Here is an 18,768-nt window from a genome sequence, read left to right on the forward strand (position 1 = left end):
TATCCTAAAGGGACAGAGAGACGACTAGATTGATGTATAATCACTGAGAGAGAAACTTTGTGTTTGTTGACTGTCTTTGCACACACAAGATCACACACACACACACACACACACACACACACACACACAGGATAATAGCTGTGTCATCAATCCTCATTCAGGCTGAATTTACACAAAAGCGTCTGCAGGGGAAATGTTTTCAGAAACGTTTCCACACAGTAATAAGTATTTATTCAGTATTTAGTTTGCTCCAGAGTGAATAAAGCTTTAAACGTTATCTGACAGAAGTTTCACTGAACGTATGCAGTAAATGATCAGAAGCTGAGGTTACATGTCTGGATGAAATAAGAGAAACTGGGGTCACTGTGCGCTCGTCAATTGATAATATGAAGAGCAATAATCTTATAAAAGTACAAAGAACTATCAACAACAGTGAAGCCTTGTCTTAAAGAACAGCAGTGAATAAAATACACCTTAATTACTTTAGTTTATGTTGAGCTTTTTGGCACATTTTCCTAAATAAAATAGTTGTATTCAGACAAAGGAAACTTGATGTATTGTAAAGTTGTAGAGAGTATTTAAACATGTATAATATCTGATGTTAAGAAGGCAGAATGGAGTCTGGTGGTGACTCTCTCTCTGAATCACTAACTTCATGCACATCGTGCAGATCGTTCACTGTGAAGTGATGCAGCAGGTGTTCTCTGGCTCCTCCTCCTGAGGAGTTCTCTGGCTCCTCCTCCTGAGGTGTTCTCTGGCTCCTCCTCCTGCCCTGCACTTATCTACACATTCTACATTTAATAAATGTTTTATCAACAAAGGCAAACCGATCAGATTTCATCCTGTTAGTGCAGCCGTGAGAAGTAAAGAAGGAAGAGAAGAAAGTGTAGTTCTGTGTAAACTGAGCCAGAGAGACTCGTGGGAGATCGCTGTGTTCCCACTGACACCAGATACGTTCTGATTGTTCTGATTGTTCTGATTGTCACGACTTTATTGTGAATAGAGAAGAAAATACTAAAAACCAAGATTTCAAAGAGAACAGCAACGTGGAAGAGAGAAGAAAATGAGACGTTACTCTCCAAACAAAGCTGGTAAAATGTCACCGATCAAAGGTTTAAATGGTCACACACACACACACACACACACACACACACACACACACGCACACACACACCGTCCTGCCGTCTGATTGGCTGTGACATGTGAGAGCAGGAGGCCCAGCGGACACGCCCACAGGGCAGGTGAGGGAGCAGAGGGAGCGGAGCAGCAGGGGTCAGTCCACCGCTCAGGTCTCAGGCTGTTCGGTGGTGATGACAGAGACGCGAGTGAAGCAGCAGGAAGACGACAGGAAGCGTAACAGAGGAGCCTCAGAGCACGAGGACAGAGACTACCAGTGAGTGTGTGACTGCAGACAGGACAGAGGAGATGAGTACAGCCAAATACTGGAGGTACTGGTACTAGTTGTTGAAGTGTGTTTTACTTGTAGTATTTGCATGCTGGTCTGAGTATAGTAGTAGTTGTAGCAGCACTGGTGTTTCTATAAGTGCTGAAACAACAACTGTATTTGTAAAACTCTATTGTTTTAGCACCAGATGCTCAAATGTGCTGCTTTTTCTTCGTCACACATGATTTTAAATGAGACATATTTGTATTTTGATCTAAATGTGAGACGTCACGCCGGCTCATACTGATCATTAGCTGATCACAGATAATATGAATCCTTATCTGTGTTTACAGTCTGTTGACCGATAAGAGAACAAGTCACTGAATGTTTGAGTTCATTTAGAAACAGAGTTTCATAGTTTATCCTCAGAAAGCACGAAAAACATGATTCTTTAAGAATCAGATTTAAAGAACTGGTATCAGACGTGTTTGATCTTCTATATATGTGTCATAACTGCACCTTTTAAACACTTTATCAATATTAACATGAGGATTGTCGTGTATTATTGATGTCTTATTGCTGCTCTGCGTGTCTCTACAGTAACTATGATCCGTGTTGCTCGCTGTGTTTTGTGTTCTTGCACGGCTTCCTGTGATTGGCTGTTACTGCTGCTGTGTTAGTGAACTCATGTTTTGCTGCTTCCTGTTTGTTTGTTGTTATTTTGTTCCTGGATATTAAACAGCCGGCCACACTGGCTCTTTCACAGACATGCTGATTAAATGTTGTCTTTATGAATTAATAAATGAAATGAAATTATTGGATTTCTTTAAACCCTCAAATATTAGTATCAGACTCAAAAACGCAGTCTTAGTGAGATATCACTGAAATCAGTGAAGTATCTGTAATTCATTTTAGCGTATGTTATTCAGCTTCTTGAGATCTTATGTTGCAGTAACACTGATGATTGTTTGATATGTTTTTAATTTAAATATCAATAACAGAAAAGATGTAAAATACCGGTTGAGCAAACTGAGTTCTTCTGTTTGATTTGATCTTTTATGTCATCAAAGTGTATTTCTTTTAAAACCTTCCTGCTGCTTGTGCAGCGTACGCGTGTCCTCTCTGTGTATCTTTGGTCGTTTCTGTTTCAGCTTTCTGAATGTTGGTTTCTTGCCGTCTGTAGTTCCGATGCAGAAAACATGGAGGAGCGTCAGAGAAGTGAACGGACGGTCAGAGAGCCTCTGCAGGCCGTCGATCCGGAGCAACACGAGCTGTCGGTCCGGAGGAAGCCGGCGTTAGTCAGGTCTGTAGACAGACCACCACATGCAACACGTAGCCAGAGTCTGCTGTGCAGACAGTCTGTGTAGAGTAACCAAGTACTTCTTTTTACAAGTTTGAGGCTGTCCTTTTCTTGAGTATTTACATTTTATGGTACTTTTTACATGAAAACGCTTCACACAGCATGTCAACCAATGAATCCCACAGACTGTCCATGAGAGGTGGACGTAGTCATCGTGACGTCACCCAGTGGTTTGTGAACTGATGTTTTGAAGCTTCGAGTTTGGTGATTTTGACGTCTTTATTTATTTTATCACTAGTGTATTTCATTTTATATAGATATAGATATATCGATATATATCTATATCTCCTATATAAATATGAGAGAGAGAGAATATCTTTCTATATTTTCTAATTTATCTGATTTCATAGCTTTTTAGTTTTGCATTTGTTTCATTTCATTTCACCCGTTGAGTTTTTTGCGTGTCCTCCGGTGTTGCTGCCTGCAGCTTTCTGGAGAACCGATCATCCGAACAACCTCACACTCGACACTGAACTTCATCGGGTTCTCAGCAGCACACCTGCCAAGTGTGAAGTTGATCGAATGAACGGTTGTCGTAAAAATGAAAGGACAGACAGAAGCTCTTTCGTTAAAACGTCGGTGATCTTACCTGGTGAATTAATAGTGTTGTATGAATACATCAGAGTACAGAGGTTCACTGAGAAGCAGCCGTGTCATAGGCTGTGATATAATGTATGACATCATTTCCTCTCCGTCTGCAGATCAAAGACCTTCGATCACTCTCTGCTGACTCAGGTCCAGACGGACACGGACTCCAAGATAGAGAGGAAGAAGTCTCACTACAGCCAGGTGAGCTACATGTCTCATCACACCTGCAAACAGCACTGCATCAGTGACGTCATGTATGATGGAATGTATTCATCACGGGTGTAACGGTACACAAAAGTCACGTTTTGGTACGTACATCGTTTTTTGGGTCACAGTTCGGTTTGTTTTCGGCGTAATTAGAAAAGCAAAGAAAATGCAAAAAATGGAAGTTTTTTGTTCATTTATTTTGAAAATGATTAACAGTTGTTCATTACACAATACGTCTTACTTTAACAGTTCAGGCATTATATATATATATATATGTATATATATATATATATATATATATATATATATATATACAGACTTTATATAAGAAGTGGACGTAGTTATCGTGATGTCACTCGGTATGAAGCCTCGAGTTCTTGAGTTGCCATCTTGGCTTTTTTGCAATCAACGAACGGAAATGACCATATTTGGAATGCAGCTCTGGTGTAGTGTTATGTGTAAAGTAAGTTAGGAGACCGTAGTATCTTTGGCTAACTTTATTAGCTCAACATTAGCATAACACCAAGACTGTTGACTGACTGGATTCATCCAACTCCCAGTGCGGACTGCGGACTGTACACGCCCACATCTGACATCACACACACCTGATCACTCCGCTCTGCATGTCGATAAAGTAGTACCATTACATTACATCACCCTTTCTTTGAGTCATTTAAGACATGCTGCAAAAAGGCATAATGTCGTCTGTCAACATCTTCTGTACGTCTAACTGGTCATTGTAAAACTCAGAACGAATGCTCTATTAAGTAACACAGTATCATAACAACATACATTTACTTTTCAAAATCTCTTCAGGATTTAAACTTCTTGTGGCACTTACACTGGCACTTAACAGTTTTATTTTGTATTAATGAAACAGTCATTTAACATAAACCAATCCTGAACTATTGTGATCTGGGTGGACTACCAGCCACCAACATAGCTGCAGTGGATTATTCTGCCACTTGATGCAGACTATGTCCTAACTACTTAACATACTCTCCGTATCGGTCTGGTGGTTTTACAACTCTGCCGCTGGAGGTTGTGCGTGTTGCAGTCTGTGTCATAGTATCTTGAGATGTAACAGGAGGTGTGTCTGCATCAGAACCAGGTGAACTTAACTCTCCATCGTTCACTATACATCCGTCCCCTCCCTCCTGGAAAGTCTCTGTAGGGCTTTGGAGAGGTCTCAGATGGCGCCGGTTCCTGCGCAGTACTCCTTTATCCGTCTGGACTAGGTATGACCTCGGTGTGTCACCTTGCTTAATGACCGAAGCAGACTTTGTCCAGCCTCTCTCATCATCCAGCTTCACAGCAACGCTGGTTCCAGGCTGAAGGTCTGGTAGAGTTCTGACGTTATTCTTGTCATTGTAGGCTTGCCTGTAGCTCTGTTTCATCCTCTCATCGTTCTGTCTCACTTTGTGGAGGTCTGGCCATCCAGGTTGTAGATTAGCCTCCAGTGTAGGAACTGTAGTACGGATTTGTCTGCCAAGCATGAGCTGAGCTGGGCTCACGCCTGTGGCTTGAAGCGGGGTTGCTCTGTAGACCAAGAGGGCTAAGAAAGGGTCAGTTTGTTTCAGGATCCGTTTGGCTGTCTGCACAGCTCTCTCTGCCTCACCATTTGCTTGAGGGTAGTGAGGACTGGAGGTGATATGTCTGAAATCATACTCCTTAGAGAACTGCACGAAAGCTCTGCCTGAAAATTGGGGGCCATTGTCTGTGACAAGTTAATTTGGGCACCCCCATCTAGCAAAGATGTTCTTCAGCTTAGCTCTCGTGGTTTCACCTGACATGTCGTTGAGGTAGGCTATTTCTATATATCGTGAAAAATAGTCTACAACTACCAAGAAGTTCTGTTTGTTCAGCTCACATATGTCGGCTGCTACTCTTTCCCATGGGCGACTGGGTAGCGGGGTAGTGATCAGAGGTTCTCTTTTCTGGGTTGGCTTGGACTCCTGACAGTCCTTACATGTGCTGACAATGTCCTGGATGTGCTTGCTTACTCCAGGCCACCACACACTACACCTAGCCCGCTCCCGGCACTTCACTATGCCTTGATGTCCATCATGTATGCGCTGTAATATCTCAGACCTCATCATCCGTGGTACTACTATTCTATCATTATACAACACCAGTCCTTCTGAAACCGTGAGGTGATGTCTGGAAGTGTAGTAGTCTTTTACCTTGTTAGGCACTTTAACAGCATATTTGGGCCATCCCGACATCACGTAGTGTTGAACCATCTGCAGTTCTGCGTCCTGTAGGGTCTGTTGTTTGACCATGTCGAGCTTGGTGGGTGAAATGGGCCATGACTCGTGGATTGCTTTCTCATAGGCTTCGATTTCACTGGTCAGCTCCGCGATTTCCTGTGTGACAGTAGCCTGGGGATGTCTAGACAGTGTATCTGCTATGATAAGTTGTTTCCCTGGCACATACACCGCTGTAGGGTTGTAACGCATCATACGTAGTAAAAGTCTCTGACACCTCATAGGCACTGAGTCGAGATCTTTACAGTTGATCAAGGGAATAAGTGGCTTGTGATCACTCTGTAGAGTAAAGGAGTCTAGTCCATAGAGGTACCTGGAAAACTTCTCACAGGCCCACACTGCAACAAGACACTCCTTTTCAATTTGCGCATAGCGTTGCTCAGCATCAGTGAGTGTTCTGGAACAAAACGCTACTGGTTTCAACTGTTCATCATGTTTCTGTAGCAGGACTCCACCTAAGCCATAACTACTAGCATCTGCACTGCTAATGGTAGGCTTACTCACATCGTAGAATGCTAGTACAGGTGACTCTGTGATGAGTTGTTTTACCTTCTTAAAGGCCTCCTCCTGCACTGCACTCCATGCCCATGTCAAGTCGTTTTTGAGTAGGTCGTTGAGGGGTTTGGTGACGTCAGACAGGTTTGGCAGGTACCTGCCTAAGTAGTGTATCATCCCCAGGATCCTTCTCAGATCAGTGACATTGTTTGGTGGCTCAAGCTGAGTGACGGCCTTGACCTTAGCCTCATCTGGCCGAATGCCATGCTCATCGATGCAGTGTCCAAGGTAGTTGAGTCGTCGCTGACGCAGGAGACATTTGTCGTGGTTTAGCTTTAAACCAGCTTTCTCCAGTGTGTCCAGAGTCTTTTGGAGTCTCACTTCATGGACTTCTTCCGAGTCTGAATAAATAAGGATGTCATCCATGTAAACCGCCAGGCCTTCTTGATCTTGCAAGAGCTCCGTCATTTCACGTTGAAAGATTTCTGGTGCACTTGTGATTCCAAATGGCAGTCTATTAAAGAAATACCTTCCAAAGGGAGTTATGAAGGTAGTGAGTTTGGCACTCTCTCTGTCTAGTGGTATCTGCCAGAAACCACTTGCTGCGTCCAAAAGGGAAAACACTTTTGCACCTGCGAGTTTAGGTAGGATGTCATCTATTGTGGGCATAATAAACTTATCCCTCTTTACTGATTTATTCAGGCGTTTTAGATCAACGCAAATCCTTGGCTGCTCTTTGTTCTTCTTGGGTACAGCAACCATCGGAGCACACCACTCCGTGGGCTCCTTGATTGGCTCTATCACGCCACTAGCTACCATGCGGTCCAGTTCTTTTTTTACTTTAGGGAGCATAGGCACTGACACGCGCCTTGCCATAGTCACACTGTAGGGTACAGCATCCTCCTGCAGTCTGATTTTGATTGGCTTTATCTTCAGTCTGCCTATGTCTGCTGGGCTGGCCTCACTCAAATACTCTGTGCTTTTGATCTCTTCTATTCGCTTAACTAGGCCCATAGCAATAGCTACATTACGGCTCAGCAGGTTGCTGCCATGTGGCCCCTTTATCACATTTACTTTAAACCTGAATGTTTGCTTTTTCCACTCAGTAGTAGCTGTGAAGTAACCCTTGCAGTTCACTCTACCTCCTGGGCTGCCTAATTTGGTTACACCAGTTTTCAGTCGTGGCTTATTTGTCAGGAGGTTAAAAGTCTTTTCTGAAATGACACTTAAATCTGCCCCTGTGTCGATTTTAAATTCTATTTTAATATCTTGCACCGGCAGTTTTACCGTCCATGCTTTGTTTGAGTCGTCCACATCTGTAATTTCCCCCAGGAATTGAACGTCTCTCCCGTCTCCCCCCTTGTAGGGTGCTGTGACCTCGTTGATCACGCGGGAACGGCATACTGCTGCAAAATGTCCTAGCTTCTTACACTTGTGGCATTCTGCATCACGTGCGGCACAATTGTCTTCTTTAGCGTGCACTCTGCCACATCTAGAACATTTGTGTCCCTTATCACCTTGTTTCGCTCTGGCTTCTTTTGTATGCCAGCGTCCGTTTCTCTGTTTTTCATTGTATTGCACACGCTGCTTGTAAGCTACTTCACTCAATTCAGAACAGTTAGCATTAGCTCCCTGCTGGCTAATATGCCCCTTTACTTGCTCAGACTGCCGCACTAACTCTACCGCTTTATCGAGCGTCAAGTCTGGCATTAGCTGTAGCTTCTCTGATAGGTCTTTATCTAATATCCTTATGACTAACCTGTCGCGGATATTTTCATTTTTCACATCTGCAAATGCACAGGTATCAGCTAGCTCATACAGGCTTCTGATGTACTCCTCCGAGGTTTCTCCGTGCTTTTGAGTGCGCTGATGGAAACGTGCTCTTTCATGAATCGTATTCACCTTCGGTACGAAATACCCATCAAGTTTCGCCATTACAGTCTCATAATCATCTGCATCTTCCTCGTCCTCTTCCATAAACGTGAACGTTTTGAAAACATGTTCGGCTTCTTTCCCCAACGAGTAGAGAAGCGTACAGACCTGTACTTCTCCAGGTTCTTTATTGAGTTTCGTTGCTATCCTGAAGCGATGAAACCTCTGGCGCCACTCCGGCCATTGATCCGGACGAGAGAAGTCGAAGTTTTCGGGAGGTGGGAATTTGGCCATCTTCTGACACCATGTAGTGTTATGTGTAAAGTAAGTTAGGAGACCGTAGTATCTTTGGCTAACTTTATTAGCTCAACATTAGCATAACACCAAGACTGTTGACTGACTGGATTCATCCAACTCCCAGTCCGGACTGCGGACTGTACACGCCCACATCTGACATCACACACACCTGATCACTCCGCTCTGCATGTCGATAAAGTAGTACCATTACATTACACAGAGACCTGTCAATCACCGTGTAGCCCCGCCCTAAAGCATCCCCTGCATTATGGTCTGTTTGACTCTAAATGGACCATAATGTACTAAATGAACATCATGCTGTATTGAAGAAGACTTGAAACTAGAGATTGAGACCATAAACTCATGTTTACAATGTTTACTGAGGTAATAAATCAAGAGAGAAGTAGAGTCATTTTCTCATAGACTTCTATACAACCAGAGGAGTCGCCCCCTGGTGGACACTAGAGAGAATGCAGGTTTTAAGGCACTTTAGTATCGGCTTCACTCGGCAAATTCGTGGGTTGCTGCCTGGCATGTTGTCAATAATAGAGAAATAAATATCCAAAATAAATAACAGAAATGTCTGTAATGTAGATGTAAAGGGTTTCTGATTCTGCCGTCCAGGTTGTTTTTCATTCGTTCCGCCAATTGACCCACTCTGGTGGTTTCTTCGAAAATTGAATAAAAAAAATGAACTTCTTCATGGTTATTTTATAATGCCACAGAATATCAAACTGAACATCAACAGCTTTCAAAACCCCATATCTGAAGTCTCAGTAGTTTCTACAGCGTTTGCAATATAATCAATACTCACATTGTGCAAGCATCACTCTGCATTATGTATCATATGTGTGTGTGGGTGTGTTTCAGCTTTCAAAGAGCAACTGCCAGTACCATAAAATATTCAAGGACATCAGCAAAGAGGAACAGCTCACACAGAGTAAGTCATCAATGATCACAACTCTTCTGCTCCCCTTGAATACTGGGTGAGGGATTAGATGAGACATCTGATACCTGCACAGCTGTTAGTTCCACACGAAGTGAAGATCTAAAGGACGGGTTCACCGGCTTAAAGACATACTCACATGGATGTAACTGTTCCTCCTGGCCACAGAGAGATCCCTTCCTCAAGTCATTTTAGTGTGATGATCGTGGGCGGACTAAGAGACAAGACACAGAGACTTTATAGTTGTTTAGGCTCCTTTAGTTGTGGTTTTGTGTCTCTTTGAAGTCGTTACGTATTTCTCTGTGGTTTTGTGTCTATTTGTGGTCATTTTGTGTATCTCTGTCATTTCTATATGTCTCCTTATAGTCATTGTGTGTCTCTTTGTAGTTGTTTTAGGCATCTGTGCTCTCATTTTGAGTAGTGTTGTAGTTTTGTGTCTCTTTGAAGTAATTTTGTGTTATTGTTGTTGCTTTGTATCTCGCTATAGTTATTTTGTTTCTCTTTGAGTATGTTTTAGTCTCATTAAAGACATTTTGTGTCTCTCTGTAGTTGTTTTGTTTGTCTTTGTGGTTGTTTTGCCCCCACAGAACGATTACTGAAAAAGCTCTATAAAGGGATCTCTCTCAGTCAGTATGGACAGGAGGAATAATTTCAGTGTCCGAAAGCTATTCAAGTGTACATGTGGGCATGCCAGTATTGTTTTAAAACTCTATAGGTCTGTTTTATTCATGTTCCCATCAGTAGGGTGATGCTATTCACCTGTTTGTCAGGTTACACCTGTGCTCTGCAGAAAGACATCCTCTACCAGGGACGGATGTTTGTCTCTGACCACTGGATCGGCTTCCACTCCAAGGTGTTTGGAAAAGACACAAAGGTACCGTACCCTGGGACAGAGGTCACTGTTACCTCTTTCATCTCAAACATACCGTTGGTTTGTTTCCGTCTGCAACATTTCTGTACAAAAAGTCTCAAAGGTTTGATTTAATGAGAGATGTTTGGCCTAAATGATTCACATTCACCTGGTGAAGCTTCACGGAAAACAGACTCTTATCAAAACATACGAGTCCGTTCTCTATTTGAGAGTCACGGCTAACACAGTTTACACAATAATCAGGAGGAGTGATTCTAACAGTAGGTTCTTAAAGTAGTCCCTGCAGGCCTCATCTGTTCATCCTGGTGTTTGTCCGTCCCAGATCGCCATCCCAGTGATGTCCGTCACGCACATCAAGAAGACCAAAACCGCCATCCTGCTGCCCAACGCCCTGGTGATCGCCACCGCTAACGACAGGGTGAGGACCTGTGAGCACATCGACATGTTCTGTCTGCTTTAAACCACAGAAGACTTTAAACAAGAACAACCTGTAGAACCTTTGTGTTCTTTTTGTTGCAGTACGTCTTCGTGTCCTTCATGTCCAGAGACAACACCTACAAGTTCTTGATGTCCATCTGTCTTCATCTGGAGGTAGGACAGACTTCACACATGATCACTTGTTACAAGTAGAAATCCTTTAAAATGCAGATTTTTGACTATTTTCATAGTGTTCTTGATCTTAAAATGAAAGTCTTTCACCTTTTCTGTCTCATCAAACGCACACACATGAACTCAGAGACACGTGGTGACGAAGTTAAAATCTACTCAGCTTTTCTGTTTCTTAAATGTTTAAGTTTTTGTCTGGTTTTTGTTTTCGGTGTCTTCTTTAAGTGTTCGAGCTGAGTCACGAACACTAATGTGTAGAAGCCCATTTAGAGACATTGTATGTTACAGTGGTCTATAAAGATGAATTAACTTAAACTGGATGAAAGGTTTTAACCCCTAAAATCCAGGAATGTGATTGATCCTCTTGAGCTTTTAGCTTCTTAAATTCTTTTGTCTTTTTGTATGTTTCTGTGTTCTGTGATGAATTAATCTAAATCTGTTGTTTAAGAAGCTCTACGGTCTCGCCGACATGCGAAGACTAATTATTTGTGGAGTTTTATCCCAAAAGGAGAAACTGTGTCATTTTCTTACAGATTGCTCACATGAACGTAAAGCGTATTGTTTGTGGTATTTCTTCCATGTCAGCATTAAAACAGGAAGAAACGCTGCACATCTGATCTGATTAATACTTTTGAATAATAACTATAATGATTGAATGTCTCATGTCCAGGAGAAGAGTCCGTGCAGCAGCCCCGTCCCGTCCTCGGCTGCCAGCAGCTTCAGAAGTCAGAGGTCTCCTCTGCCGCCTCGCTGTCCTCTGGTAGGTCAACAAACCACTGCAACACGGCGGGGAGACGTAGGAGCCGTTTGTTGTTATAAGCGAACAAAATGCTTGATTTATGGAGAAATTTATATCAAAATATGGACATAAAACAGCAGGAAGACTTTTCAGCTTTTCAGAAAGACTAAAGAAAGAAAACCTCTATGAGTTGTATTCTTCTTCATAACTTTGATTTGGCGGGTGTTTTTGTTTTATACGCCTAACAGACGTGTGACTGTCCCGTCAGTGTCTTCCTCTCTGACTTCCTGTTCTCTTCAGATAACGAGCGACCGGTCAAACTGTCCGTGTGTCCTGCAGAGCTTTCCCGCTGATTTCTGTGAGCTTGACGTCGCCGTGAGACAGAGGAGGCAGGAGGTGGAGGAGAGCAGCAGCTCGGACTCCGACAAGATAGCAGGTACCACCGACCCGCCAACCAATCAGCTGCAGCGTAGCACATCACATGATGAGCTCGTACGTCTGGAGATCCACAAACATGACAACAGCTTTTCACTAAAGGAGCAACGTTTGTATTCCAGCAGCAGAACCTTTGCTGCTGGAAGTTGATCTTTATTTAATTCCTCCTCTTCACACAGCGTCCTGTCTCTCTGCAGAGTTCCCTGTTCCTCCGTTTCTGGATGCGTTGAAGCACACGAGCAGTGCAGCTCCGCCCGAGCATCCAGACCTTCAGCACAAAGTGAAGAACCAGAACCAGAACCAGAAGCAGCACCAGCAGAGCTCAGACAACAAGCAGCAGGACAAACACCACGCTGGTACGAATGTCTGTAATCCTCCAACGTTGTTAAAAACCTTCTTTAGTCTTTAGTTTAGTTATGCAGCACTGGACTGATGAACCTCATTTACAACATTCAACTTTGAGCACAAAGAACACGTCCGACTTCATCAAGTTTGTTTTTAACTGGTTTTGTTTGTTGCCAGGAAGTAAATTAGTAGATTAGTTCACTCTTGAATTCCACCAGATCCCCGAATTTCAATTCATTTGACTTTAAGAACAGTTTGTTTCTGATATCCTACGTTATTTACTGTCCTTATGGATCTATTATTAGTACTATGCATAATGAGTTAATTATGAGTTAATTAAGTTAATATTAATATTAAGGTGAAAAAAGTACACAATGCCATCAAATTCAACTTTGTGATGAATTGGTGACTTAAACCTCAGATCAATGAAACATGTTAGTGAGTTTAACACGGCGGTTCTTCTCTCTGTCTGCAGGATCACAGCTGGTGATCAACGGCCGGACTCTGAGACCAGGTTCTCTCAACACTCTGCTGTTTGTCTACCTGTTACTGTGAGTTCATTCGTTCATCCATGCATCCATCTATTCATTCATTCATAGAGAGTTGTCATGTATTTATTCATCTCCACTCGTTCATACAGCTGTTTATTTATTCATTCATTTATTCATGAAACATTCTTCACATTCGTGCCACAATGATCCACTAATGAAGCTGTTTATTCATGTATTAATGCATTCATTAACTAACTCCATCTTCATTCATGGATTGACTTTATTTCATTTTTGTTTTCTGAACAACTTTATCTCACTCATCTAGAGATTGATCATCTGTGTGTGTGTTTGTGTGTGTGTGTGTGCGTGCGTGCGTGCGTGCGTGCGTGCGCGTGTGTGTGTGTGTGTGCGTGTGTGTGTGTGTGTGTGGTCTCAGAGTGTGTGTCCTGCTCTTGTCCTCTTGTTACTTGGCTCTTAAGATCATCTCATTGGAGGAGAGGCTGACGACGCTCGGCTCCATCACCGACTTCACCCACCAGGAGTGAGTCACAGCCCGGCGGAGACAGAAAAGTTAAAAAAACTTTTACTTAGAAATATAATGGACAGAGCCTGAGAAAATATGATTATTCATATGTTTTACTAGTTGAAACACTTCAGCTGCCAACCTGTTCACACTTTCATATCGACACAACTTTAGAAGTAGTTTCAAACTTCCCAAACTTCGGTCTCCAAGGTTGAGAAGGTTGAGAAGGTTGAGAAGGTTGTCCCAGAGAGAGAGACTGAAGAGCAGCAGAAGGAGGAGGAACATATTCATAGTGAGCCTGTATATAGATAAAACTAAAATATGATTATGAACCATATACTGTGAATAAGAAATGAACGCATCACCGTGACGTCATTGGTTTGTGGACTGCGGCTTTGAGATTTTGCTCTTTTTCAATATTTAAAAATGAGCTTTGTTTGTCTTTTTGTTCCCCAGACACGACTTTGTGACGAGGAGCGACGTGAACACGGAGCTCTTCTCTGAACTTCTGACCATCAACCTGATGAAGCTGGAGAAGGTCCGTCAGTCAGTCAGTCAGTCAGTCAGTCAGTCAGTCAGTCAGTCAGTCAGTCAGTCAGTCAGTCAGTCAGTCAGTCAGTCAGTCAGTCAGTCAGTCAGTCAGTCAGTCAGTCAGTCAGTCCGTCAGTCAGTCAGTCAGTCAGTCAGTCAGTCCGTCCGTCCGTCAGTCAGTCAGTCAGTCAGTCAGTCAGTCAGTCAGTCAGTCAGTCCGTCCGTCTCCGAGGTTTAATTCAAGCAAAAAGGCTTTTCAATCAGTTTACAAAGATTTCTGCAAAAAGTAAAAAGTCTGTAAATATCAAATACTCAGCTGCCAAAATCCATTCATTGTCTATTACCAAAGAAATGATAGTTGTTGTTTGACATAACACCATTATGTCAGAGTATCCTTTAGTCGCCTGTGTTTCCTACTCGATGAACTCATCTCCTCAGATTGAACAGGACGCTGGTGCTCAGGATGTTTCTCTTCGTGCGTGAGGAACAGAAACAGAACGTAACCGGACGCTCGTCGGCGTTAATCAAACATTTATAGTCAGAGATCCGTCGGTCTGTAAGGAGAGCTCGTCATTAACGTTTCAGGCCGACGCTCGTCTCCTCGCTGACAGACAGCAGCAGCTGACAGAATGTCACCGACTAGTCCACCTCTAGATCCTGAACCTGCTGCAAATATTACAGTTTAAAGAGTGGGCGCCTGGTCAAGCGGAGGTGAAGGTAGAAGCATCACTGAGAATGCGGCCAGCAGCAGGTGAGACGGGCTCTTATAAATACTGAGGGTGTGATTTGGGAAATGAGGAACAGGTGAGCAGGTGGATGAGGGAGTCTGGTGGGAAAGTCTGAGGCCCTCTGGTGGACGGAGGGAGGACGGCAAGTCTGGAGAGTTCCTTTGTAATCCATAAAAAAATATAAAAGATTATAGAAATATTAGAAATATTAGAAATAAACTGAGTGGACCGGGACAAATCACAAGTGAGACGAAAAGAATAAACATTCTATAGATTAATAAATACAGAACATAAACAACTAATACTTTTATGTCATGGAGGAATAGTTCAATATTTGTATATGATGCTTATGAGTGAGATGGAAGATTGATATGTGTTTCGTACAGATCTGGAGTCAGGGCGTGCTTAGCTTAGCATAAAGTGCCCAAAAAAACACCTCTAACAAACACCTGGACCTCCTTTGTTTCTTCATGTGCACATGAAAATAAATATGAATATAGATAATGATTGGACGTGATTGTTGTGAGTCATGTCTGATCGTCACAGTGAGGTTGCCAGGTTTGGATCAAAACCTACGTATGTTGGACTGAACATTTAGATTCATGTTTTTTTTGTCATTATTTATTTATTCCTGTTGTCCAATATCTGTACTTAACTTTCTATATGTTGATGTACTTCCATTATGACTATGATTTCGAATATTCCCTAAAAACGTCCATTTCTGTTGTCTGGAATAACACTGTTGATGCTGATGATGTTTTTGTGTTGTATTTAAAATCTAGAAATATAATTTATATAAAAAAACTGTACTCCGTCCCTGCACTATAGCACAGAAGTTTGTATACACAGTTTTTTTTTTTTGTCAAGAAATAGTCCCCCTAAAACCACAAGTTGTCTTTGAACAGAGCCATGATAACAGTTTCCCCCTGCTGCCAGTCTTTATGCTAAGCTAGGCTATTTGCCTCCCATCTCCAGTGCCGGACATTAAACCAGATTACAGGAGCTTTAAAAACATACATTATCAAAATATATTATAGCAATGTGCATGTGGGCATTTTTATTATTATTGTTCATTATTATTACGTCTAATTATCGTATGTGTTTCTATGCTAGTGTTTTTAGTATTTATATACATTTTATTTCTTATTTTATTTTGCTCTAATTTAACTTTTTTACTGTTTCACCACGATCAATTTTCTTAACTTTATTTGATGTGCATTTTCTTCTCGTTTTCGTCTTGTCAATCATTTGTAAAGCACTTTGAATTGCATACTATTTGTTTTAAAGGTGATATGTGAATAACACTTGATTGATTGATTGATGTCATACAGCAGCAGTAACATTAACGCACCACGTCTGTCCTTTCAGGTGCAGAAGAACCTGCAGAGACTGCTGGACGAAGCTGCCTGAATGTACTGGAGACCAGTATAAATGTGCCGGTTACAGTTCTGTAAATATGTAGTTTATTGTGGCAGAGGTTATGAACTGAGATGTGTTAATGCATTAACACAAAGGACTTGAAAATGATATACACAAAACAAACCGTTAAAGAGCGCAGTGTTTCACCTGTAGCCACACCCCCAGCAGTGATGTCACAGTGTACTGACACGCCCTGAGGTACACTTCTACATCACTGGAGGTCAGCAAAATCAAAAACAAAAATACCAAACTCTCTGGTATCATTTTAAATACAACAGTATTACAATAGTACTGCATCTGCTTGATGTAAATGTAGTAGAAACAGCAGTATTTTGAAGGCTCTGACATCAGGTGATCTCTTTAAGGAGGCAGTAACGCTACTTTATATTTTCCGCTCATGTCGCTGTATTTACATTTAAACCGGTGAAGGTTTTTTGACCTCGGCTGTTCTTCGGTCACACTGAACTCACTTCTGGGATCGAGGTTGTGTTCGCAGCACTAAACAGTTGTTCAGAAACCGACACTTGTTTTTTGGAGCATCCTTGAACACACCATGGTCAGTGTCTCCACCATATTGTTACTGACAGTGAATGATATATGAGAAGGAGGTTTATTAAAGTGACTATGTTTATTATCTTTATGTGTTTGACAATCATCAGACAGTCCCAGCAGCCTGTACGGCCGCCTTCCACGGTGTCATTCTTTATTCGACCAGCGGATGGCGCAGTAATGTAATTCTAAAACTCACGTAGTAGCTTTAAAAACTTGTTGTTCGCAGTACTTTTCCACTGTGAGCTTCACACAGCAGACTGTTACAGAGATGTGAATGACTGACTCTGTAAATATAGAAATCATACACGTTTAATGATGTGATTGTATTTTCCTCTGTCTGGGAATAAAGTTCTATTTTTCTTGTATTGTTTCAGCATTGTTTTTATTTTCTGAACCAATATAGTTCAATATACACACACACATATATATATATATATACATATATATACACACATATATATATATACACATATATAAACACATATATATACACACACACACACACATACATACACACACATATATACACACACACACATCACTCCAAGTACTCCTTGGAGTGATGTGCGGTAGCTTTAGGGCGGACGATGACGTCATACTTTACATACTAAACTTCACTTTAAATCCATTTGTGTTCAGCTGACTGAAGAAAAACATCAAGTATTTCAGTAACTTCTTCTCGCGAGACTGAAGTCAAACGTGACTTTGGTTCCTTCACGAGGAAAGAAGGAGCGACACGCGCACTGAAGACTTGACGTGTTGCTCTGTTCTTCTTCACTGGTCCTCTGAAGTCCAGTCGAACTAGTTTCTGCTGGACCTGAAGGACCAAAGAGTCCTCCGAGAGTCCCTCAGTGAAAAGAGTCGCTCACTAACCTTTAGAAGCAGAGAAGAAGAAGCTGCGACACCACGAGCTCCAGAAGTGAAACTAAAGGCAACAGGAAGGGAGGGGCCGTCACGCAAGGAGAGAGGAAACGAGGGGTACTTCTCAAGTCTCTTAATTGCATCCCCGTTTCCCTCACTTGGGTCCTTTCCTTGCGTCTTAGTCCCTCCCACCAGGGATGCATGGAGGAAACCATGCGAGGAGAGAGGAAACGAGGAAATATGTTTTAAGAGATATGAGAAGTCCTTTCCTCAGTTGCGTCACGTGAAGCGACGTCTGTTTCTGATGACGGTGCTGATGATCACATCTGGATCAGTCTGTCCCTGCAGTAGGTGGTGGAGAGGGTGGTCCTGGTTATCCAACATGGATAATAGTTTCTTCAGTGTCCTCCTCTCCACCACCTCTTCCAGATAGTCTTGTTTGCAGCCAATGATGGAACCGGCCTTCTTAACCAGTTTATTAAGTCTGTTGGTGTCTCCGGCTCCAATGCTGCTCCCCCAGCAGACTACGGAGAAGTACAGTGCACTGACCACAACAGACTGGTAGAACATCTCCAACATCTTGCTGCACACGTTGAAGGATCCAAGTTTCCTCAAGAAGAAGAGTCGACTCATCCCCTTCTTGTACACAGCGTTGATGTTGGTCTTCCAGTTCAGTCTGTTGTCGATGGAGACACCCAGGAACTTGTACTCCTCCACCATGTCCACATCCTCTCCCTGAACTCTCAGCGGTTGTGGAGCCGTCGTCTTCCTCCTGAAGTCGACCACCATCTCTCTGGTCTTGGCCACGTTCAGAAGCAGGTGATTTCTACCGGCCCACTCCACAAAGTCCTCCACTACTGCCCTGTACTCCTCCTCCCGTGCGTCCCTTATACACCCGACCACTGCAGAGTCATCAGAGAACTTCTGCAGATGGCATGACCCTGAGTTGTACTGGAAGTCAGTGGTGTACAAGGTGAACAGGAAGGGAGACAGGACAGTTCCCTGTGGGGCTCCAGTATCACTGACCACCGTATCAGACAGCACACGGCCCAGTGGGACAAACTGTGGTCTGCCTGTGAGGTAGTCAGTGATCCAGGAGACGGTGGACGCGTTAACACCACCCACAGCTTCTCACTCAGCAGCAGTGGTTGGATGGTGTTGAATGCACTGAAGTCAAAGAAAGTGATTCTCACAGAGCCACCGGTTCATCCAGGTGAGACTGAGCTCGCTGCAGCAGGTAGATGATGGCGT

General features: G+C 42.7%; 1 protein-coding gene across 1 annotated transcript; it reads left to right on the forward strand.

Annotated features, from left to right (window-relative positions):
• Positions 1-1,310: 1,310 nt before the first annotated feature.
• On the forward strand, positions 1,311-16,095 carry gramd2b (GRAM domain containing 2B). Its single transcript, XM_076078930.1, is given in 14 exon segments — positions 1,311-1,399; positions 2,568-2,687; positions 3,446-3,533; positions 9,341-9,410; positions 10,187-10,290; positions 10,610-10,705; positions 10,807-10,878; positions 11,564-11,653; positions 11,972-12,068; positions 12,265-12,423; positions 12,888-12,963; positions 13,340-13,444; positions 13,883-13,964; positions 16,054-16,095. Coding segments are annotated over 14 exon segments (1,290 nt in total).
• Positions 16,096-18,768: the final 2,673 nt, after the last annotated feature.

The sequence above is a fragment of the Anarhichas minor genome, unplaced genomic scaffold, assembly GCF_050575085.1.
Source record: "Anarhichas minor isolate MPS153535 unplaced genomic scaffold, ASM5057508v1 ptg000068l, whole genome shotgun sequence".
Taxonomy (NCBI): Eukaryota; Metazoa; Chordata; class Actinopteri; order Perciformes; family Anarhichadidae; genus Anarhichas; species Anarhichas minor.